This window comes from Carcharodon carcharias, chromosome 19 (assembly GCF_017639515.1).
Source record: "Carcharodon carcharias isolate sCarCar2 chromosome 19, sCarCar2.pri, whole genome shotgun sequence".
Lineage (NCBI taxonomy): Eukaryota > Metazoa > Chordata > Chondrichthyes > Lamniformes > Lamnidae > Carcharodon > Carcharodon carcharias.
In genome coordinates this window covers 62,807,234-62,832,112 of record NC_054485.1, presented here as the reverse complement: position 1 = coordinate 62,832,112, position 24,879 = coordinate 62,807,234, and the positions used below count along the sequence as shown (strand labels likewise).

The following is a 24,879-nucleotide window of genomic DNA, read 5'->3' as shown; positions in this document are numbered from 1 at the left end:
GGTCTAATACAGGCAGGAATTATACAGTAAATGGCAGAACCCTTAAGTGCATCAACGGGCAGAGGGATCTGGGTGTACAGGTCCACAGGTCACTGAAAGTGGCAAAGCAGGTGGATAAAGTAGTCAGGAAGACATATGGCATGCTTGCTTTCATCGGCAGGGGTATTCAATATAAAAGCTGGGAAGTCATGCTGCAGCTGTATAGAACCTTGGTTAGGCCACACTTGGAATATTGTGTGCAATTCTGGTCGCCACATTACCAGAAGGGTATGGAGGCGTTGGAGAGGGTGCAGAGGAGGTTTACCAGGATGCTGCCTGGTATGGAAGTTATTAGCTATGAGGAGAGGTTGGAGAAACTTGGATTGTTCTCACTAGAGCAACGGAGATTGAGGGGTGACTTGATAGAAGTTTACAAAATTATGAATGGCATGGACAGAGTAGATAGTCAGAAGCTTTTTCCCAGGGTGGAAGAGTCAATTACTAGGGGACATAGATTTAAGGTGAGAGGAGAAAACTATAGAGGAGATGTGCGGGGCAAGTTTTTTATGCAGAGGGTAGTAAGTGTCTGGAATTTGCTGCCAGAGGAGGTGGTGGAAGCAGGTACGATAGTGGTGTTTAAGAGGCAGCTTGACAAATACATGAATAGGATGGGAATAGAGGGATATGGAATGCGGAAGTGCAAAATGTTTTAGTTGACGGGCAATATGATCAACGCAAGCTGGGGGGCCGAAAGGCCTGATCGTGTGCTGTACTTTTCGTTGTTCTTGAATCTTGGTGTTGCTGGCAAGGCAGGCATTTGTTGCCCACCCCTAATTGCTTTTCAGGGCACAGTTAAGAGTCACCCACATTGCTATAAGTCTGAAATCACAGACCATGTAAGGATGGTAGACTTCCTTCCCTAAAGGACGTTAATGACCCAGATGAGTTTCTAAAACAATCGATGACAGGTTCATGGTTGCCGTTACTAAGGCGAGCTTTTATATTCCAGTTTTATTGACTGAATTTAAATTCCACCAGCTATAGTAGTCAGGGGGTCAATGAAGAAGGTGTTATATTCACACAGTGCACTGTTGATGACTGTAGATTTTACAGGCATTTTGTATGTTGTGGCTCATGGACTTTTTAAATTCACTCTTGCCATCTGGGTGTCGCTGGCAAGGCCACATTTATTTCCAATCTGTGACTGCCCACACAGGTGGTGACCAACTTCTCGACAACTGAGTGACATGCTCAGCCATTTCAAAGGGCAGTTCTGTGGGTCTGGAGTCACATGTAGGCCAGAGCGGGTAAAGGTGGCAGATTTTCCCCCTAAAGGACATGAGCAAACTAGTTGAGTAAAGACAATCCAGTAGCTTCATGGTCACCATTACTGAAACGATCTTTTTATTCCAGATGAGTTAATTAACTGAATTCAAATTCTTCAGCTACCATGGTGGAATTTGAACTCATATCCCTGAATCATTAGATAAAAACAAAAAAACTGCGGATGCTGGAAATCCAAAACAAAAACAGAATTACCTGGAAAAACTCAGCAGGTCTGGCAGCATCGGCGGAGAAGAAAAGAGTTGACGTTTCGAGTCCTCATGACCCTTCGACAGAACTTGAGTTCGAGACTCGAACTCAAGTTCTGTCGAAGGGTCATGAGGACTCGAAACGTCAACTCTTTTCTTCTCCGCCGATGCTGCCAGACCTGCTGAGTTTTTCCAGGTAATTCTGTTTTTGTCCCTGAATCATTAGTCCAGGCCTCTAGATTACAGTGCAGTAACATAACCACTATGCTGCCATACCCAGGTTAAAGCAATAAAAAAGAGGAAAGCAATTTATAAAGCACATTAGCATATCCCCAAGTAAAAATCACTGAAGTAACTACAAATAACCCCTTGAACAGTAATTTATCCCACACGATAATGCCTTACATCATCATTTACCTTAGTTAATACAATTACTAGAAGGGTGTTGTTATACACATTAATCTCAACAAACAAAACAGATCCAAGCCAACTATTTACTTCTGATCAATTCTTCTTCACTTCATTCCAGATGGGATTTATCTGGTTCAAGTCATTTTCAAAATCTGCAATAAATAAAATTTAAAAAGCATTAGTTCTAAACATAGGTACCACGAACTTGTGCACGAAGAGCAACCTGTATTCAGATACCTGGTAAAGGATTACATCCGGGCCACTGGGAGAAACCCAACTTCAAGGTGATGGTCATTCTGTTCTTCATTTCCTCCTTCAAATGATCCTTGAAATGAAAAAAATAGTGAGCTGTGGTTTCTGTTCTCTACTCTGCAACATAGGATCTGCTTCACACCTGATAAAAAACTGTATATTTCAGTGTGTGTATGGAACACGTGTATTTTAGTGTGTGTACATTGCTCGATATGGAACACAGTGTCTATTTCAGTTTTTTACATTCCCACGGCACCTTCCCTTGCATTTGCAGAAGGTGCAACAACTGCCCCATTCCCTCCTCACTATCCAAAGGCCCAAACACTCCTTTCAGGTGAAGCAGCACTTCACTTGCACCTCCTTCAATTTGGTCTACTGCATTCGCTGCTTCCAATGCGGTCTTCTCTACATTGGAGAGACCACATGCAGACTGGGTGACTGCTTTGCAGAACACCTTCGGTCTGTCCGCAAGCATGACCCAGACCTCCCTGTCGCTTGCCATTTCAACACTCTATCCTGTTCTCATGCCCACATGTCCGTCTCTGGCCTGCTGCAATGTTCCAGTGAAGCTCAACGCCAACTGGAGGAATAGCACCTCATTTTCCGACTAAGCACTTTACAGCCTTCCAGACTTAACATTGAGTTCAACAATTTCAGACCATGAACTCTCTCCTCTATCCTCAGCCCTTCTTAACACCCTTTTTTCAATATTCATTTTCATTTATTTTAATTTAATTTTTTTCATTTTCGTTTTTTATCCACTTATTTTTATTTTTTATTTAGTTTCATTTTTATTCATTGTTTTATCCCCACCTTTTGTCCTATTTTCGATCTTTTTTCCCACCACTGCCCCCTCCCCCCACCCCACCCCCACAAGGACCATCTGACAGTTGTTCATGTTGTTCTTTCCAGAGTGCTTGCCCTTGTCCTGCTATTACCACATTCTGCTTTCTGACCTTAATGCCACCATCAGCACCTCCTTTAGCCAGCACCACTATCATTAACACCCCTTTGTCCTTTTGTCCATGACATCTCTGGCAATCTCTCCTTTGCCTCCACCTCTCACTGGCCTTCTATCCAGCTTCACCTGCTCCACGCCCTCCCTGCTGCATTCCTCAGATTGCAAGGCACGTTAGAGGAGTCCATCCGTCTTCAGGTTGAGGTGATAGCACCGGCATGCCAATGCACCAAGGTCAACACAGGCAGGCGGCCATCATGGAGACCTTGGTCAAGGATGTTGCTCCTGCACTGCTGCACGGATTGAACTCCATCACTGATGCCATATTTGGCCTCCAACAGTGCGTATGCAAGAGGGGTGTGGCGCAGCTTGATCTCACTCCAGCTACCCCTTCTGCTCACGGACTCAACCAGGGGCTCTCGGGCACCCATAGAAAGGAGGATCCGCAGGCCCATCCAAATCCCCTCTTCCTGCGACCTCAGCAGCTCCAGCTCCACAGGCCAAGGAGGGTGCCACTGGCACACAGCAGGACGCCAAAAGCAGTCCGGGGCCCTCCAGGTCTCAGCCTTCCTGAGGGCGCATGTCTAGGTTATCACAGACAGGGCGACACAGTCAGCAGGCTGCCTCCACCTCTGCTGTGGATGTCCGGGGAGCACCAAGGTGCAGCAGCAGGGTTAGGAAGGTTAACAGGATGTAACTCTTTCTGAGTCAAAACAATTAAACTAAATTAACAAAATTGGGATAAATCAGGCACAGCCCCTAATTCAGGTCAGCTGTAAAACCAAGAATAAAGTTTAAAGGAAACTTACAAACTTTAAATCAAAATGTGATTAAAGGGGTCAACAAAACACCCAGTCCCCGCGGTGCCCACCGAGCCCCGAAGGCCTCGAGCGTGTCAGCAGACACCGCGTGCTCCCTCTCCAGGGACATTCGGTCGCGAATGTAGCCGCAGAAGAGGGACAAACAATCGGGCGGGACTCCCCCGTCGATCGTCCACTGCCTGGACCTGTTAACAGCCAACTTGGCCAGGCCCAGGTGCAGGTTCACGAGGAGGTCCTCCTCCTTCCCGACCCCTGTCCGCACCGGGTGCCCATAGATCAGGAATGTGGGGCTGAAGTGCAAACAAAACATTAATAAAAGGTTTTTCAAATAACTAAAAAGGGAGTGCAGTTAACAGGATGTAGATACACAGCCTGGGCACGGGTGTTAAGCACTTGTACATACTGTTCACTATTGTAAATAAACTCCCAAGGATGTCTCCCTGCCTATGACTCCTTGTTCTGATGAGCAGTGTTCATGTCATTCAGATGTGAAACCTTTCTGCACAAGATAAAGTCCAGGGCCTCTTCCCTGTGCTCTGTACAGCCTTCAGAGCAAAGTGATGATCCAGCCTCACACTCCCTGGACACATTACTGATGCCTGCACCTCGATGGTGCTTCTCATCGCTGCCAGAATGTCATGGGCAGGAATCACCGAGTTCCATCATTCTCTCCGTGTGCTTTGAGGTGGGGCTGGCCCCATTTTGTCAACATCTGCAGCAGGTGATGCTGTGCTCCTGAAGGGCTCAGGTGCTGAAGGCTGACAAAAGATCAGGTGCATTTAAAGTTTCATGACTGAGTCTCTATGATATGACCCTGATCACAGAGTGCAAGCGAGCTGCCCTCGGCCAGACAGGGGTCAGACATTCACAGAGGCTGTGTGAAGATCTGTGGAGCGTCCTCACTACATGTCATCATCATTCTCCTGGAATCTAATGACTATTAGGGCCTTTCATGCGTCTCCATGACAGGAGCCTTATCACAGTGGGTATGTGCACTGCCATCAGCCAGACTGGAGTCAAACGTTCACAGATGCAATGTGAGGATCTATGGTGTCTCCTCACTGCACGTCATCATCATCCTCCACAAATCTAGCAGATATAGTGGCCTCCCGAGCGCACATGCCTCATCTGGCCAATGCGAGGGCCTCACTACCATCATCGCCTTCGAGGACCTCCTCACCCTCATCCCAACCAAGTCCTTCTGACATCTCTTCCTCAGCCAGCTCCTCTCCCTCTTGTAGCACCAGGTTGTAAAGGGTGCAGCAGGCGACGACAATATGTGACACTCTCTGCGGACTGTATTGCAGGGCTCCATCAGACCGATCCAGGCACCGGAACCTTATTTTCAGCATCCCGATGGTCTGCTCCACCAAGTTGTGAGTTGCAGCCTGAGCCTCATTATAGCGTCGCTCTGCTGCAGTCTGAGGCTGCCGCACGGGTGTCATCAGCCACGGCCTTGGAACGTAGGAACCAAACCTGCAGCTTCTTTGAACCCTGGAAGACATCAGGGTTCTGAGACTGACTGAGGATGTAGGAATTGTGGACACTCCCTGAGAACCGGGCACACTTGAAGGATGCATTTGTGGTGATCGCACACCAGCTGCGCATTCAGCGAGTGCAAGCCCTTGCGGTTGACATAATTGGCTGCTTGTTGTGATGGAGATCTGAGCACCATGTGAGTGCAGTTGATCGCACCCTGCACCTGTGGGAAACCTGAGATCTGTGCAAATCCCAGCGCTTTTCCATCCTGGCTTTCCAGGTCCTGGGCTAAATGCACAAAGTTTGTGCCTTTGCGAAGATGACGTCCATGACCTCATGGATGCAGTTGTGGGCGGAGGCTTGAGAGACCCCACAGAGGTCACCTGTGGAGACCTGAAAGGAGCCGCAGTCACTTACACAGCCACTGGCAGTGGATGCCCTCCATGTCCCTGTGGTGCCAAGTCCTGCAGCAGGTGGCAGATGTGAGCGACCAGTTCCCTAGACATTCACAGTCTTCAGCAACACTGATTCTTGGTCATCTGCAGGAATAAAAGGCAGCGTCTATAGACCCTGGGTCTAGCTAGGTTCTGAACAGCAACAGCTCACTGTGGCTCTTCAACGGCATGTGCTGGAGCCCCATCCGCCCCTTCTTTCAGAGAGTGCTACTCCTCCCTCTACGCAGCCAGGCGCCTCCGCCACTCTCTTCTCCTTCATCTCCTCTCTCTCTACACCATAAGGCATACAGCTAGTTCACCAAGCTCCATGATCCTGGTATACTCCTCCTGCAGGATGAAAGAGAGAGACACATGGGTTGACCTGGGTGTACTATGAACCTCTCTTGGTTAAGTCTGAAGGCCCCTGAACGCATCCCGGAGAATGTTGGCCACCACTTGGATGGCCAGAGTTTAGTGCACTGCATGGCTGGCTGAAACCCCACCCACCTCCATCCCACTCCACCTGACCAATTGGTGGCAGCTTTGCCCACTGGACTGCATGCTGTGCTCTCAGCTCAGGCACAGGCATTCTCCTAACCCGTGCTGCAAGGCTGCACTGTTAGCTTGAACCATGGGGGAGACTGGTCCAAACCAGGGTGATGACATTGCAAGGGGCTGTGAGCGCCTCCAGCAGTGACTGCTCCATGGCCAGCTTTAATGAGGAGATTGTACAAAGTGCGCAGTCGTCCAATTGTTCTGCAGTCCACTAAAACGCTCATTAGTTTGCAGTCTGTGCCCGAAGGGTGAAAGGTTCAGGAGTATTTGCTGGCACTTTCATGCCTCTATGTTCCTTGAGTGGGCAGAGAAACTAGAGGCCCGACTCCAATCATATCAATGTGGCTGCATCTGAACTGTCTCAGTTGCAGAGGAATGATCACTTTATACAAGGTTTCCCTAATGCTTGGTTGCTTCCTTCCCCATCACTCCACATGTGCTTGTGCACTATCTTCAACCACAGAGCAGGCCTTGCCCCATCTTCCAAGTTGCCTCAAACACAGTGCAGCCCTTGCATCCCCCAAGTTGCCTGAACTGCAAGGCAGCCCCCAGCAGTGCACTGTCAGCCAGCTGGGAAAAAGTGGCTTGCCTGTGCCCTTGCCTGAAACCTTGAAGTTCAACAGGCGACCGTGGTGAGCGCAGCAAAATGTTAGTGTGTACTCACCTTTGATTTCCCCTTGAAGTGCAATCTGCCAGGTGCATGCCTTATATCTGCTGTTGTGAAACAATCATGCCGACGTGCTCAGGTGATGCAGCATGGGGGGATGATTCTGGTGAGCTGGGCTTATAATGATTTGCAGATACATTACAATAAGGTTCCTGATATCCGACAGTGGGAAACTAGGCCCACCATTGACGGGCAGAGCAGACGATTGCAAACTGGTTTCACAACATTGTGAAAGCAATTTCTGGCTTTCTCGCCATACTGTCCGCTCACACCACCAAACATGCCAGATGCCAGCAGGCACAGAAGATTCCGGCCAGTGTTTATTTCAGTATGTGTAATTACTCAATATGGAACACAGTGTGTATTTCAGCATGTGTACATTACTTGATATGGAACACAGTGTGTATTTCAGCATGTGTACATTACCGGATATGGAATACAGTCAGTATTTCAGTATGTGTACGTTACCGGATATGGAACACGGTCAGTATTTCAGTATGTGTACGTTACCGGATATGGAACACAGTGTGTATTTCAGCATGTATACATTACCGGATATGGAACGCAGTGTGTATTTCAGTATGTGTACATTACCGGATATGGAACACAGTCAGTATTTCAGTATGTGTACGTTACCGGATATGGAACACAGTCAGTATTTCAGAACTTCCATCTAGAAAATAGTATTAATCTGAAAGACACCTTCATTTCATTGAATTTCTCCATCACAGAGGCTGCTGCATCTTTGAAAAGATCGTTTTGCTTTTCTAACCGCTCAGTTAATATTCTCTGCATGGAAGGCACCACTCCTACACCTTTCTTCTGGCAAGCTTCTGAAATATAAAAAATGTTTGTTATCCGTTATTGTCTTCCAGACATCACTGGCTAGGCCAGCATTTATGACCCAAATGTCCTTGAGAAGGTGATGATGAGCTGCCTTTTTGAAACTGGACACTTTCTTTCAGGAGGCAGTCACATCCCTTAGGCTTCTGATTTGGTCAAAGGTCAGGGACAGGAGGATGGGACTGCAAGTGAGGCAGGTAAGGAGATAAAGAAGGCAGAAGTGCAGGAGCCTCAGCCTTTGCAATTGCCCAAGAGGTGTGAGGTTCTCTCAGCTTGTTGGGATGAGAGTGGGGGCTGCAGGGAGGATAAGCAAACTGACTGTGTACAGGAAGCCATTCAAGTGGGGGGAGTCAATAGGGATGTAGTAAGGGACAGTAAAATCAGAGGGTTAGACACAGTTCTCTGCAGCTGAAAGCAAAAGTCCAAAAGGGTGTGTTGCCTGCCTGGTACCAGGCTTGGAGAGAAACATGCAGCGGGATGGGGAGAATCCAGTTGTCGTGGTCCACGTTGGTACCAAGGACATAGATGGAACTAGGAAAGAAGTTCTGCTTAGCGAGAATGAGTAGCTAGGAGCTAAATTAAAAAACTAAACCTCAAAGGTAATAATCACTAGATTATTACCTGAGCCACGAGTGAATTGGTGCAGGTTAAATAAAATTAGAGAGATGAATCTGTGGCTCAAAGACTTTGGTTCATGGGGGACTGGCACCAGTGCTGGGGAAAGTGGGAGCTCTACCAATGGGATGTATGACCTGATAGCCATTACAGTGACCAAAGACTAGAGACTGATGATAGCCATTGCAGAGACTGGTTGAGAAGTGACCAAAGTTGGGACCTGAATATTGAAGGGTATTTGGTATTTTGGAACGACAGGAAGCTACGAAAGAGTGGTGGGGTAGTTCTCTTAGTTAAGGATGACATTAATACAGTAGTAAGGAATGACCTTAGCTCGAAAGAGAAAGATGTAGAATCAGCTTGGGTAGGGATAAGACATAGGAAAGGGAAGAGATCACTTGTGGGAGTAGTGTATGGGTCCCTTAACAGTAGTCACACTAGGATTTAAATAGAAAAAGAGTAATTAAAGTGAATGTTGTTCTCTAGAGAGTCAGTCTGTGAAACTGATAACGGAAAACAAGGAAATGGTGGAGGCATTGAACAGGTATTTTTGTGTCTGTCTTCACTTTGATGTTCAAGTATCTTTGGGAAATTTTCTAAGTTTTCTACAGGGAAAAGGTGTCGGGAAAACGGTTAGACATAAAGCCTTTTGAAGCTCCACTGCTCTCACTCCTTGCTGCGGTACTGGTTCATAGTTCAAAAGATCTGGAAAAGGAAATCAGCATTCTCCAACATAGTGGTTATTTGCAGGTTCTGCTGGTGGCAAAAACTGCTGAGTTTCTGCCCAAGAGTTGAGTAAATACCAGTGTGCTGGTCAAATGACTCACTGGACAGTGCACAGAGATGCTTTAATGAAAGTGTATTTGCAGAGCAAGCCAGCTACAGGGCTAATAATGGTGGGTGTGATCCCAAACTTGTCCATGCAAGGAATGAACCTTTTGTTAGGAAATGACTAGATCTTGGAGGAGTTGATAGAGCTTGTAAGAGTTTAAGAGCCTAAAGAAAAGCCAACAGAATTAAAGGGGGCCAGGTTAGAGCTTGCTGTGCTAGAAAAGGCCAGAGTACAGCCTGTTAAATTCAAGATGGCCAAGACAGGGCCAAGGGAAAGCAAAAATACTAAAATAGGAGCCACATAGGTTGAAGGGAATGAGCCCCAAGCGTGGCTAGAAGAAATCTTCTTAATGTATTTAAATATGGACAGAGGAAATTCTCAAACCAGCAGACAAGCAGCGAGGGAGATGTTTCAAACAGTTAAAGAGCCACAGAGCAGTGCAGCAGAAGCTGGCCAACGACCTGCGAGCAGTAGTGTCCCAAAGGTCATGGGACAGATTGTGGACCAATCCATCCCTAAGGTAACATAAATGGGGAAGTCATAAACCTGAAGTTAAGCTGCATTTGTGATAGCCACAATGAAAGTTTAAGTGCAGCAGACACAGAACTAAGCACAGGTCCCTCAAAAGATCAGGTTAAAAACTTAAATCCTCCCAAAGCCAGTGGTTCAAATTTCAAGACCACTGAAAATTGGATGCAAGGGGAGAACCCAAACACCTCACAGGGTCTAAAAAATAAACCCCACACAATTACCTCAGAAATATGAAACGTCAGTGGACTAGAACCTAAATTAACAGGATCATGGATTGTGCAATCAGCTAAGAAAGGGTTAAGAACTTTGCGGCTCTCATAGCCAAAAAGTCAGAACAACTTACATACTAAAAAACTTCACATAGAGCTCAACCTGGTGAAATCCGACCCTGCCTTAGAAGCCCATATGAAATTTAGATCTTAAATGCTAAATGCACTGAACTGCCTGTGTCTAGTAAAATCAACATTTGTGAAATTTTGTATGCCAATATTAATAAATTCTCACCAGATAAAATGTAACTGAGGAATTTTAAGAGAAAAGGAATACAACAGAGAAAATTTCAGCAATATCAGATAACTGTATATCGAAATGTGTATGTGTGTGGGTATCTTATATTTTGCTTTGCAAGAGAAAAATTATATGAAAAATGTAATAGAATTTTTTTTCTCTGTAGGAGGCAGATGGATGTCACATCAGTGGTAGCATAACAATATTGTGAATCTTTAAGAACCATATTTTTTAAAAAAAGCTATATTTTAAAATGACTGAACGTTAAGATGGCTTCCAAGGGCTATGAGACATTTTTTATAGATGGTACACACTGCTGCTACTGTGCATCAGTGCTGGATGGAGTGAATGTTTGTGGATGTGGTACCAATCAAGTGGCTGCTTTGTCCTGGATGGTGTCAAGCTCCTTGGACCTGCACTCATCCAGGCAAGTGGAGAGTATTCCATCTCAATCCTGTTTTGTACCTTGTAGATGGTGGACAAGCTTTGAGGAGTCAGGAGGTGAGTTACTCACCTCAGAATTCCCAGCCTCTGACTTGCTCTTGTAGCTGCAGTATTAATATGGCTGGTTCAGTTCAGTTTCTGGTCAATGATAACCCCTTGACAGTGGGAGATTCAGCAATGGTAATGTCATTGAGTATCAAGAGGAGTTGGTTAGATTTTTTTATTGGAGATAGTCATTGACTCTGTAACACACTGTGCCCCTGTACCAGTGTTTAATTCCTAGCTACCTGTAACACATCATACTCCCATACTGCATGTGTTTTGGCATGGGCAGTTATCTAAAACGGACAGTACCTTCGTATGCTGGTTTCATTGAACTTTGAACAGACAAAATAGCTGCTTTATAAATGTGCTGCTTCCTTTCAATTATCTGCCTCTCAAGATCGTTTAATAATCCATTGAGCTGTAACAAGAGTTAAAAGTCATTAAAATCACATTGTATATCTTGCAAGGTGTAAGACACTGCAGTAAATTTGTAAATGTGCAGAGCTCCTGTTTCATTTTGTCAGCAATAACAAGCGTTCCATTCAATGTGAAGTTGGCATTATTTTCTTGACGTTGCATTAAAACTCTGTGATATTGGTGGGGGGTGGGTGTGCAGGTGTTTGGTATTGAGTGGGAAACCCTTCAAGGTCCTGCCATTATTCATAGCAGAACATTAAGATAAGCATTTTTCTCTTCCATTTCTCACCGTGGAGCAGGGAACTAACAGTAGGAGGCCACTGGGCACAAAACCTGGCAATCAGGAAAAAGGGATAAAGCCTGGGATCGGAATTATTTGGGATTGGGAGTTGTTGATCACAAAATCCCTTCTTAACACAATTCACAGGCAGGTTTTTTTAGCAATGGAAGTGTTAAATTTAAATCAAGCTTCCAATGCACTGTAGCCTGATTCGTCTAGCCTGTCAACTTTTGTTCCCCGCCTTTTCATTTTTGAAGCTACAGCCCCCTCTCACCAAAGATATTTTTCTAGTCCCTGCCAATTTCTGTGTCATTCTGCCATTGTAATCTTGCTGGGCAATTGCCATTGCTGCAGAGAGAGGGCGGAGCCCTATCCCATCAGGGATTCCAAGAGACTCCACGAGGATGTTTCTACAGGCCTGTGTCTGTGCAAATGTTAATATTAATAAACTGAGAAGAACTATGCATACAATCTTAATGATCTGGGTGTGACAGTACCAGCCTTCTGCCCCAGGATTTTGCGGATACAATTTCAAAATTTACAGGTGACACAAAACTTGGAAGTATAGTGATCTGTGAGGAGGATAGTGATGGACTTCAAGAGGACACAGACAGGCTGGTGGAATAGGCAAATGCAGAAAGGTGCAAGTGAAACACTGGAGTCAATTTTCTCACCGTCATGGGGATTTTGCGGGTGAGCACCGCCAGTTTACAAGGGCGGGTGAATTAAGACCCACCCAGCGTGAGGTGCGCCCAGAAGCACTGTGCGGGCGAGGGGGTTGTTTGAGTCACATGTGCGCGAAAGAGTGCAGAAATCTGTGGATGAGGTTCCATGAAAAATGCGAAGGCCACCTGGGCTCTTCACCAGCCTGTCAACTTATGGTTGGACGGGCAGCTCAGCTATTGCCTTCCTCATCCACCACTACTCTCCTCCATCTGGCTGAACTTGTTCTCTCACTGAACAATTTCTCCTTAAACTCGCCTCACTTCCTCCAAATAAAAGATGTGGCTATGGGTACCCGCATAGGTCCCAGTTATGCCTGTCTCTTTATGAGGCAGGTGGAACGTTCCTTGTTCCAGTCTGACTCAGGCCCCCTTCCACAACTCTTTCTCCGGTACATCGATAACTGCTTCAGTGCCGCTTCATGCTCTCATCTGGATCTGGAAAAATGTATTAATTTTGCTTCCAATTTCCACCCCTCCATCATTTTCACATGGTCCATTACTGACACTTCCCTTCCCTTCCTTCACCTGTCTCAATTTCTGGTGATAGAATGTCCACCAATATTCATTACAAGCCTACCGACTCGCGCAGCTACCTCGACTACAGCTCCTCACACCCCGTTTCCTGTAAGGACTTCATCCCATTCTCTCAGTTCCTTTGCCTCCGTCGCATCTGTTCCAATGTTGCCACTTTCCAAAACAGTTCCTCTGACATGTCTTCCTTCTTCCTTAACCGAGGTTTTCCACCCACGGTGGTTGACAGGGCCCTCAATCGTGTCTGGCCCATCTCCCGCACATCCGCCCTCACCCCTTCCTCTCCCTCCCAGAACCATGACAGGGTCCTCACTTATCACCCCACCAGCCTCCGCATTCAAAGGATCATCCTCCGCCATTTCCGCCAACTCCAGCATGATGCCACCACCAAACACATTTTCCCTTCATATCCCCGGCGGCATTCTGCAGGGCTCGTTCCCTCTGGGATACCCTGGTCCAATCCTCCATCACCCCTTACACCTCAACCCCCCCCTCCCATGGTACCTTCCCATGCAACCGCAGAAGGTGCAACACCTGCCCCTTTAGTTCCCCTCTCCTCACCATCCAAAGGCCCAAACATTCCTTTCAAGTGAAGCAGCACTTCACTTGCACTTCCCTCAATTTAGTCCACTGCATTCGCTGCTCCCAATGCGGTTTCCTCTACATTGGAGAGACCAAACGCAGACTGGGTGACCACTTTGTGGAGCACCTTCAGTCTGTCCGCAAGCATGACCCAGACCTCCCTGTCTCTTGCCATTTCAACACTCCACCCTGCTCTCATGCCCACATGTCCGTCCTTGGCCTGCTGCAATGTTCCAGTGAAGCTCAATGCAAACTGAAGGAATAGCACCTCACCTTCCGACTAGGTACTTTACAGCCTTCCGGACTTAACATAGAGTTCAACAACTTCAGTTCATGAATTCTCTCCTCCATCGTCCTTTCCAATCCACCTTTTTCCAATAATTTATCATTTTTAAAATATATTTTTCTTTTCCCATCTATTTCTATTATTTTTAAATTCATTTCCATCTATTGTTTTATCTCTATCTTTTAGCCTATTTCGATCCCATCCCCCCACCCCCACTAGGGCCATCTGTACCTTGCTCGTCCTGCTTTCTACCCTTAATGTCACCATTAGCACATTCCTTAGATAATATCACCACCGTCAACACCCCTTTGTCCTTTTGTCTATGACATCTTTGGCAATCTCCACCTATTACTGGCCTTCTATCCAGCTCTACCTGTCCCACCCCCTCAAGCAGCTTATATTTCACTTTATTTCTATAATTCCTTAGTTCTGTTGAAGAGTCATATGGACTCAAAATGTTAACTGTATCCCTCTCCGCAGATGCTGTCAGACCTGCTGAGTTTTTCCAGGTATTTTTGCTTTTGTTTCAGCTATTGCTTTATTGGCTTTTTAAATGGCCTTAATAGGCCTTTGACAGTTCAGCGAGCACGCAGCCGTATTGGCTGCACACCCACTGAACTGAAAATCTAAATGACGCGCGGTGACGTTGTAATGCATGCCTGATCGTAATCAGCCACGCATCCACGCACACACTCCTAAACCTCCTGTCCCCACATTCATTCACTCATCAACCCCTCTTGCCAACACCACCCTCCCCTTACCACACACCCACACACTTGTTTTTTATTCATTCACAGGATGCGGGTGTCACTGACTATCCTTACTTTCCCTTGAGAAAGTGGTGATGAGCTGCCTTCTTGAACCGCTGCAGCCCATGTGGTGTAGGTACACCCACAGTGCTGTTAGGGAGAGAGTTCTAGAATTTTGACCCAGCAACAGTGATGGAATGGCGATACATTTCAGGATTGTGATTGGCTTGAAGGGGAACTTTCAGGTGGTGGTGTTCCCATTTATCTGCTGCCCTTGTCCTTCTAGGTGGTAATGGTCGTGGGTTTGGAAGGTGCTGTCGAAGGAGCCTTGGTGAATTTCTGTACTGCATCTTGTCAATGGTACACACTACTGCTATTGTGTGTCGGTGGTGGAGGGAGTGAATGTTTGAGGATGTGATGCCAATCAAGTGGGCTGCTTTGTCCTGAATATTATCAAGATTCTTGAGTGTTTGGGAGCTGCACTCATCCAGGCAAGTGGGGAGTATTCCATCACACTCCTGACTTGCGCCTTGTAGATGGTGGACAAGCTTTGGGGAGTCAGGAGGTGAGTTACTCGTCACACTATTCCTAGCCCTTAACCTGCTCTGGCAGCCACAGTATTTATATGGCTAGTCCATTTCAATTTCTAGTCAATGGTAATCCCCAGGAAGTTGGTAGTAGGGGTGTCAGTCATGGTAATGCCATCAAATATCAAGGGGCATGGTTTGATTCTCTCTTGCTGGAGCTGGTCATTACCTGACACTTGTGTGGTGCGAATGTTACTTGCCACTTGTCAGCGCAAGCCTGCATATTGTTCAGGTCTTGCTGCATTTGGACATGGATTGCTTCAGTATCTGAGGAGTCGCAAATGGTGCTGAACATTGTGCAATCATTAGCGAACATCCCCACTTCTAACTTTTTGATGGAAGGCAGGTCATAGACAAAGTAGCTGAAGATGGTTGGGCCTGGGTCACTACCTTGAGGAAATTCTGCAGTGATGTCCTGGAGCTGAGATGACAAACCTCCAACAACCATAACCATCTTCCTTTGTGCTAGGTATAACTCCAACCAGACTCAGTTTTGCTAGGGCTCCTTGATGCCACACTCGGTCAAATGCTGCCTTGGTGTCAAGGGCAGTCACTCTCACGTCACCTCAGGAGTTCAGATCTTTTTAATCATATTTGAACCAAGGTTGTAAAGAGCTCAGGAACTGAGTGACCCTGGCAGAACCCAAACTGGGTGTCAGTGAGCAGGTTATTGCTTAGCAAGTGTCGCTTGATAACACTGTTGATGACCCCTTCCATTACTTTACTGATGATCGAGAGTAGGCTGCTCGGGTGGTAATTGGCTGGGTTGGATTTGTCCAGCTTTTTGTGGACAGGACTAACCTGGGCAATTTTCCACATAGCCGGGTAGATGAAAGCGTTGTAGCTGTTCTGGAATAGCTTAGCTAGGGGCACGGCAAGTTCTGGAGCACAGGTCTTCAGTACTATTGCCGGAATATTGCCAGGGCCCATAGCCTTTGCCGTATCCAGTGTCTTCAGCTGTTTCTTGATGTCACCTGGAGTGAATCGAATTGGCTGAAGACTGGCATCTGTGATGCTGGGGACCTCCGGAGGAGGCCAAGATGGACTATCCACTCTGCACTTCTGCCTGAAGATTGTTGTGAATGATTCAGCCTTATCTTTTGCACTGCCATGCTGGGCTCCTCCAGATTGAGGATGGAGATATTTGTGGAGCCTGCTCCTCCAATGAGTTGTTTAATTATCCACCACCATTCATGACTGGAAGTGGCAAGACTGCAGAGCTTAGATCTGATCCATTAGTTGTGGGATTGCTGAGTTCTGTCTTTCACTTGCTCCTTATGCTGCTACACTCAACAGCCCCTCTCCCCTTTCCTCCTTTTGGTTGAGTTGCCAGCATCTGCGAGGTGGAGTCATGATCTTGGAGTAAGAAGCTTGGGCAACAGATGATGGGCAAAAACACAGCTGGTTTTTCCTGCACTCCGTTAGAGACTGAGTTACTTGCCAGCTTCCAGCTGCACACATACACCATGGGACCACTCAAATTCATTGCTAAAAGTGGTTTGTGATGTAAAAGTGGGCTTTGGCTCACTATCCACCCTGTACATTTTGACAGCATCAATCCAGTTGGTCAAGGCTGTCGCATCAGAGCCTCCAGACTGGGTTGCCTCCTCCCCAAAGTCACCTCATGTGAGTCCTAGAGGTCTACAGCACCGATAAAGGTCTTTCAGCCCATCGAGTCTGTGCCAGTTAAACAAGTACCTAACTATTCTAATCACATTTTCCACCACGAGGCCCATAGCCTTGTATGCCATGGCATCACAAGTGCACATCCAAATGCTTCTTAAATGTTATGAGGGTTTCTGCCTCTACCATCCTTTCAGGCAGTGAGTTCCAGATTCCCACCACCTTCTGGGAGAGGGGAGCTCTGTGACCCTGTCAGGAGTTGCAACCCATAATTTGGAAATCTCTGTTCTAAAGTCTTCAGCTCCTTCCTAGGGTGTGATGCCCCAAACTGTACATAATACACCAGTTGAGGCAGAACCAGCATTTTGTAACTTCCTTGTGCTTGTACTGTATGCCTCAGTTTCTAAAGCCTGAGGTCCCATCGGCCTATTTAGCCACTTTCTCATCCTGCAACCTTCCATAATTTGTGCACGTATACACCCAGGTCCCTCTGCCCCTGCACCCCATTTAGAATTGTGCCTCTTATTTTCTATTACCTCTACTTATTCTTCCTAAGACAATGTTTCACTTGCACCTCTTTGCATCTGCCCATTCCACCAGCCTGTCTGTGCTCTCTTGAAGCCTTCCTACTCCACTTACCTCAGTTTTCATGAAATTCTGTCGGCATTCCCAAACCCTTGCATCATCTGTAGATTTGGTGGGAAGAGGCTGATCTATAACATTTGTCAGTGTTAAGTTAATACGATTCAATTGTCCTTTCATCGAAGCCCTTCTACCTCTGTTAAGCCTATTGAACCAAATAGGATACATCAAATCGTCAGAAAGTCTAATCCTCAGGTCTACACCAAATTTAGCATTTGTAATTTTCTCACTCTTTGCACCTTCACACAGACAGATTAGAAACACCTCGGCCATTTGAACTAATCTTATTTGTGAAGAGGGGAGAGGAGGGGAGGGGTGGGGACAGAGAGAGAGATGGAGAGATGAGACAGGGTACCCATTTGCAGCTATTAGCCTGAGGTCGTCAGCATGGCAGACTAACACAAATCAGCTTTGAGCAAAGCAAGTTACCTGTGGCCTTGAGTATTTCATAATTTCCTTACGAAAGGCCAGCAGCAGGCTCGGGTCTCATTCTAATGAGAAGGTCATCCTGAAATCTGCAACATATCTGAACATAGGCATGTGTAGCATGATCCCTGTATGTCCATCTGTATGAAATTGCGGTGCCCAGAACTGGACTCAATGTACTGGGGATGCAGCCAGAGCCAAATCCATGGCACCTTGGCTGGCTCAGCTGTAGAGGGGACATGCAGAACACTGGAAGAGCAATAGTGAAAGGAGATTCACTAGTTAACAGAACAGTCATGCATTTCTGTGGCTTCAGATGTCAATCTAGGATGGCCCTGGTGCCAGGGCAGGATGTAACTAAGTGGCCGAGCACCCTGAGTGGGGAGGGTGAGCAGCCAGTGGCTGTGGTCCATGTTGGTACCAATGACATAGGTAGAAAGAGGGATGTGGTCCTGTAGTCGGAACTTAGGAAGCAAATTAGTTTAAATTCTCCCAACTAGCACTAGCAGATACTGGGTGAAACAGATAGCACTAGAGTAGGAAACATTAAAGTATTGGGCGGGTTCAGCATAAGAGGGAAAGTCTAAATCCAGGTTACCATATATGTGAATGCACGGAGGTTGGTAAATAAGATTGGTGAGTTACAGGTACAGATTGCCATGTGGAAATATGATATTGTGGCTATAACAGAGACCTGGCTCAAAGAAGGGCAGGACTGGGTGTTAAATGTTCCTAGGTTGAAGGTGTGACTCAGATATGGGCAACAGGATCTTTAATGAGCTGAAATTTACAGAGAATGTGAGGTGGGAGGCCGGCCATGAGTTCATTGACATTGGCAAGTCTGGAGGTAAGAAAATGTGGATGAGAGTTTTAGTAGCAGGCGGGTTGAGGCAGGGACTGAGAAGAGCAACTTTACGGAGGTAGAAGAAACTGATCTTGTTGTGGAACGGATATGTGGTTGAAAGTTCATCTCAGTTTGAAATAGGATGTCAAGGTTCAGAACAGTCAGGTTCAACCTCAGACAGTGACCAGGGAGAGGGATGGAGAAGGTATTTGTAAACCATGGCGGCTAGGTGGGGGTGGGGGTGCGGTTGGTGGTGCAAAGATAATGGCTCAGTCTTTCCAACATTTAATTGGAGATGATTTCTGCATGGCCATAGGTGGGTGCTGTCAGCATACATGTGGAAACTGGCATTGCTTTTTCAGATGATGTCACCGAGGGGCAGCATATAAATGAGAAATGAGAGGGGCTCTAGGATAAATCTTTGGGGGATTCCAGAACTACAGTCTGAGGATGGAAAATGAAGGCATTGCAGGTGATTGCTGTGCTGGATCTGGTGCTAGAGAATGAAGTGGGCCAAATGAACCAAGAGTCCGTGCAGGAACACTCGGGTAAGAGTAATCATTGTGTCATAAGGTTTCGACTAGTAATAGAGAAGTGCAAGGAACAATCTAAAGTAGAACTTCTAGATTGGAAGAGATCTAATTTCAATGGGATGAGAAGGGGTCTAGCCGGGTTAAAATGGGATCAAAGACTGACAGGAAAAACTGTAACAGAACAATGGATGATCTATAAGGAGGAGATATTTCAGGTACAGACTAGGTACATTCCAACAATGGTGAAAAGGAGGGGAAGCAAAACAAGGGTTTCTTGCATAATGAGGGAGATGGAGCAAATGCCGAAACAAAAAAGTATGTGTCAGGTGAATTCTGTAAGTGCAAGCCAGGTCAAATATAATAGATTCAGAGAGGAGTGAAGAGGGAAACAGAATTAGAATTCTAATTAAAATAAGACTGGCAAGAAAAGAATATGAGAATAGAATGGCAGTTAACATAAAAGGAACCCAAAAATCTACCAGCATGTAAGAAGTAATTGGGCAGTAAGAGGTGGAGTGGATTTTATCAGGAACAGAGGGTGATTATATGGTTAGAGGTGCCGGGCAAGTCTAGAATACTTAATAAGTACTTCATATTGGTCCTTACTAGGAAGAGGAATCTGAGAAAATGTTAGTAGAAGTGGAGATGGTGATGGGTGGGGGTCAAAATCGAGAGGCAGAGATACTGGAAAGGCTGGCTATGCTTAGAGTGCGTAAGTCACCTGGTCCAGTTGGCTTCCCACATTACAAAAGAGAGTGGGGATAGTGATAGCGGAAGAAATTGCCAGAGGATTGGAGAGTGACAAAGGTGACACCCTTATTCAAGAAAGGATGTAAGGACATTCCTAGCAACTACAGACTGGTTAGTTTAACTTTAGTTGTGCTTAAGGGTACAGGCCTCACAATGTAAGGGGAATACTATGTCATAGCTTCTCAGGAAGCAGGGAATCAGTCATAAAGGAAGGTTTAGAAATATATTAACAAAAAAACTGTGGATGCTGGAAATCCAAAACAAAAACAGAATTACCTGGAAAAACTCAGCAGGTCTGGCAGCATCGGCGGAGAAGAAAAGAGTTGACGTTTCGAGTCCTCATGACCCTTCGACAGAACTTGAGTTCGAGTCCAAGAAAGAGTTGAAATATAAGCTGGTTTAAGGTGTGTGTGTGGGGGGGGCGGAGAGATAGAGAGAGGTGGAGGGCGGGGGTGTGGTTGTATGGACAAACAAGCAGTGATAGAAGCAGATCATCAAATCATCTTTTGACATCTTTTGATGATCTGCTTCTATCACTGCTTGTTTGTCCATACAACCACACCACCCCCCCCACCTCTCTCTCTATCTCTCCGCCCCCCACACACACACCTTAAACCAGCTTATATTTCAACTCTTTCTTGGACTTGAACTCAAGTTCTGTCGAAGGGTCATGAGGACTCGAAACGTCAACTCTTTTCTTCTCCGCCGATGTTGTCAGACCTGCTGAGTTTTTCCAGGTAATTCTGTTTTTGTTTTAGAAATATATTATTTGAATGGTAATGTGACACAGCTTCCTGCTCAAGAGCAGGCAATCAGCAACAGCGCAACACAAAATATCTCTGCATTAGTGAAAATAAACCGTATTCGAAGTATCATCAATGAATTGGACTTCTAACTGCATTTACTAAAACGTGAATCTCAACTTTGTCTGATGGTTAATGATTCCTGGTTGGTCACACCCCACCTCATTGATTAGTTTGTAAGTGTTGTACAGATTAGTAGAATACTTACTGAAGGTTATTTTCAGAAAAAGTATCAATTTCCCGGTAGAGAGACTTTGACAGATCAAAGTTGACGTTGATGGGACCAAACCTGGCTGAGTTGTAAACCCCATCGTTTCTACATATCGCCTTCAGTGTCTTGTGGTAACCTTGGTAAGATTTTGCACCTGGCTACAAAAACAAGGGTGCCAATATGCACATTAATTTGTTTACTACTTAAACCAATGATTATCTTATTTAATGGGTACTAAATTATGTCAGGAATGGTTCCAAAGCCTACATCCATTCCAACTGTAAGTGAAAATTGCACAATAAGAGATTGGGGCTAATCAAGTCCCGATGGGGTATGTAGAAGTACAAGATAGGTCAATCATTTTTTGGGTACTAAAAGAATTTTGGGCTGTGGGGATAACAGGGGAGGATGTAGGTGAGGTTAGCTGTGATCTTATTGAATTTTACAGACAAATTTATTAGGGTTCTTTTAGGATGTAACAAACAGGCTAGGTCAAGGGGAACCAGGAGATGGTTCCAAAGCAAGTTTACCAAAACTCGCTTTCACAGCCACATCTCCTTCCTCAGTGACTGTCTTAGGCTCCTACTTACCCCACGTGGATTCCAGCTGAAATTCCACACCTATGTTTTGAATCCATCCAGGATTACGGGTAACTCTGAGATATACAACGTTCCTCGGATCTGATGCTCTCGCCGCACCCTGAGGTCCCCAGTCAGTGCCACGCACCGCCACATGGAGACACTTGACCTCTCTCTCCAGCACCACCAACTCAACCTATCTCAAAGCTGTACTGGACCCCAGTATCACTTCATTTTTCGACTCATCTGATGCCTAAACAAGAAACTTTTTCTCTTCCTTTCAGGTGTTAAGGAACACACTCCACCCCTTCCCGTTCCTGACCCCAACCCTTCTTCCAATCCCAGCTCTTGCCGTGTATTCACTATACACTCTGACCTTCCCCTCTCTGATGCTGAATGATCTGTGTTCAGCGAAGGACTCAGTTTTATCCCGTTATGCCCTCACCACAATGAATTTCAGACTTGACGTGATGTTGATCTCCACTCAACCTTTTTTTCTTGAAGGAAAGCAGTACTAACTTCTCCAATCTATCTTCATAACTGAAGTTATTCATTCCTGGAACTATCCTTGTGAATTTTTTCTGCACTCTCTCCAATGCTGTCACATCCTTCCTATAGTATAGTGCCCAGAACAGGATGCACTGCTCCAGCTGAGGCCGAACTCGTGCCATATACAAATTCAACATAACCTCTTTGCTTTTGAGCTCTATGCCACTATCAATAAAGCTTAGCATGCTGAATGCTTTATTAGCTTCTCTCAAAACCAGCCCTGCCAACTTCAATGACGTATGCACATGTACACCCAGGTCGCTTTGCTCCTGTACCCTCTTTAGAATTATACCCTTTATTTTATACTATCGCTCTATGTTCTTCTGCCAAAATGAATCACTTCATATTTCTCCACATTGAACTTCATCTGCCATCTGTCCACCCATTTCACCATTGTCTTTGTCCCTTTGCAGTTCTATACTATCCTCCTCACGGTTCACAATGCTTCCAAGTCTTGCATCATCCGCAAACTTTGAAATTGTGCCCTGTACACCAAGGTTGATGTCATTAATATATATCAGGAAAAGCAAGGATCCCAACACTGATCCCTGGGGAACTCTATTACAATCCTTCCTCCAGCACGAAAAACATCTATTAACCATTATTCTCTGTTCCCTGTCACTCAGCCAACTCATATCCATGTTGCTACTATTCCATGAGCTATAATTTTGCTCACAAATCTGTTGTGTAGTGCTGTATCAAATGCCTTCTGGAAGTCCATGTACACCACATCAACAGCATTGCTCTCATCAACCCTCTCTGTTACCTGTTCAAAAAACTCAAGCAAATTAGTTAAGCATGATTTTCCCTTAAGAAATCCATGCTGCTTTCCTTACTTAACCCACATTTGTCCATGTGACTATTAATTTTGTCCCAAATTATTGTTTCTAGAAACTTCCCCATGACCAAAGTTAAATTAGTTGGCCTGTAATTGGTGGGCTTATTTTTACACTCTCTTTTTGAACAAGGGTGTAAGGCTTGCAATTCTCTCCAGTCCTCTGTCCCTACACTGAGTCTACGAGAGACTGAAAAATTATGGTCAATGTCTCTGCAATTTCCACTCTCACTTCCCTCTGTATCCTTGGATGCGTCTCATCCAGTCCTGTCACCTTTAGGTACAGATACTTCCACCTTTTCAATTTTAAACCCTTCTAGTGTCTGAATTACCTAATCTGTTACCAGGGCCTGGATAACATCTTCTTCCTTGGTAAAGATAGATGCAAAGTATTCACTTAATACCCAGTTATGTCCCCTGTTCTCATGTGGCTTTTTGGTCCCGAATTGCCTCCCTCCTCCTTTTCCCCCACTTTTACTATTTATATGCTGATAGTAGACTTTGGGATTCCCTTTTATTTTAGCTGTCGGTCTCTTTTCATACTCCCTCTTTGTTTCTCTTATTTGGTTCTTCACCTCCCCTCTGAACCTCCTATATTTAGCTTGGTGTTCAACTGTATTTTCTAACTAACACCTGTCATAACCATTTCAACACACCATTTCAACACACTACCCTGCTCTCATGCCCACATGTCCATCCTTGGCCTGCTGCAATGTTCCAGTGAAGCCCAACGCAAACTGGAGGAACAGCACCTCATCTTCTGACTAGGCACTTTACAGCCTTCCGGACTTAATATTGAGTTCAACAATTTCAGATCATGAACTCTCTCCTCCATTCCCACCCCCTTTCCGATCCCCTCTTTTTCCAATAATTTATAACTTATTTATAATCTTTCTTTTCCTACCCATTTTTTAAATTTATTTCGATCTATTGTTTTATCTCCACCTTTTAGCCCATTTCAATCCCTTCCCCCCACCCCAACACCACTAGGGCCATCTGTCACTAGCTTGTCCTGCTTGCAACCCTTAATGTCCCCCTTAGATAATATCATCACCATCAACACCCTTTTGTTCTTTTGTCTATGACATCTCTTCTTTGCCTCCACCTATCACTGGCCCCCTATCCAGCTCTACCTGTCCCACCTCCTTTACCAGGTTATATTTCACCTCATTTCTCCATTTCCTTAATTCTGATGAAGTCATACGGACTCGAAACATCAACTGTATTCCTTTCCACAGATGCTGTCAGACCTGCTGAGTTTTTCAAGATATTTTTGTTTTTGTTTCAGATTTCTAGCATCGGCAGTATTTTGCTTTTACCTGTTATAAGTATACTTTTCCTTCTTTACCTTAATTTCTAATTCCTTTATCATCCAGGGAGCTCTGGATTTGTTTGCCCTACCTCTCCCTTTTGAGGGAACATACCTTGACTATGCTTGAACTATCTCTTCATTTAAGGCAGCCCATTGTTCAGCTCGTTTCTTCTGCCAACCTTTGATTTCAATTTTATTGGCTCAGATCCGTTCTTACCCCAATGAAGTTTGCTTTCCCCAATTAATTATTCTTACTCTGATTGTTCTTTGCCCTTTTTCATTGCCAGCCTAAACCTTATGATACAATGATCACTGTCCTCCAAATGTTCTCCTACTGACCCATTCTACTTGGTCCCTAAAAATAAAGTCCAGCAGTGCCTCCTTTCACATTGGACTGGAAACATACTGCTGAAGAAAATTTTCCTGAACACATTCTTCCTACTCTTGCTGTTCTCTGCCCTTTACGCTAATGCTACCCCAATCTGTATTTCGATAACTAAAGCCCCAATTATAAGTACGCTATAACTTTTGCACCTCTGCAATTCCCTAACAAATTTGTTCCTCTGCACCTTTCCCACTAGTTGGCGGTCCACAGACTACATCGAATGATGTAATTGCCCCTTTTTTGTTCCTTAGCTCTAGCCAAATGGATTCTATCCTTGATCCCTCTGGGACATCCTCTTTCTCCAGCACTGCAATGTTCTCCTTAAT

General features: G+C 45.4%; 1 protein-coding gene across 3 annotated transcripts in view; it reads right to left on the bottom strand.

Annotated features, from left to right (window-relative positions):
- Window positions 1-1,875: 1,875 nt before the first annotated feature.
- The window catches only part of LOC121291867 (nuclear GTPase SLIP-GC-like), a 168,431-nt gene continuing 145,427 nt past the window's right edge, over window positions 1,876-24,879 (bottom strand). For all 3 annotated transcript variants that reach the window (XM_041213488.1, XM_041213486.1, XM_041213487.1), the window contains 6 exons: window positions 20,892-21,052; window positions 17,325-17,472; window positions 11,215-11,323; window positions 7,791-7,921; window positions 2,160-2,247; window positions 1,876-2,074 (listed from right to left, as the gene is read on the bottom strand). In XM_041213488.1, coding sequence (XP_041069422.1) covers window positions 2,016-2,074; window positions 2,160-2,247; window positions 7,791-7,921; window positions 11,215-11,323; window positions 17,325-17,472; window positions 20,892-21,052 — 696 coding nt within the window. In that variant the 3' untranslated portion in view covers window positions 1,876-2,015. The remainder of the gene's footprint in view (window positions 2,075-2,159; window positions 2,248-7,790; window positions 7,922-11,214; window positions 11,324-17,324; window positions 17,473-20,891; window positions 21,053-24,879) is intronic.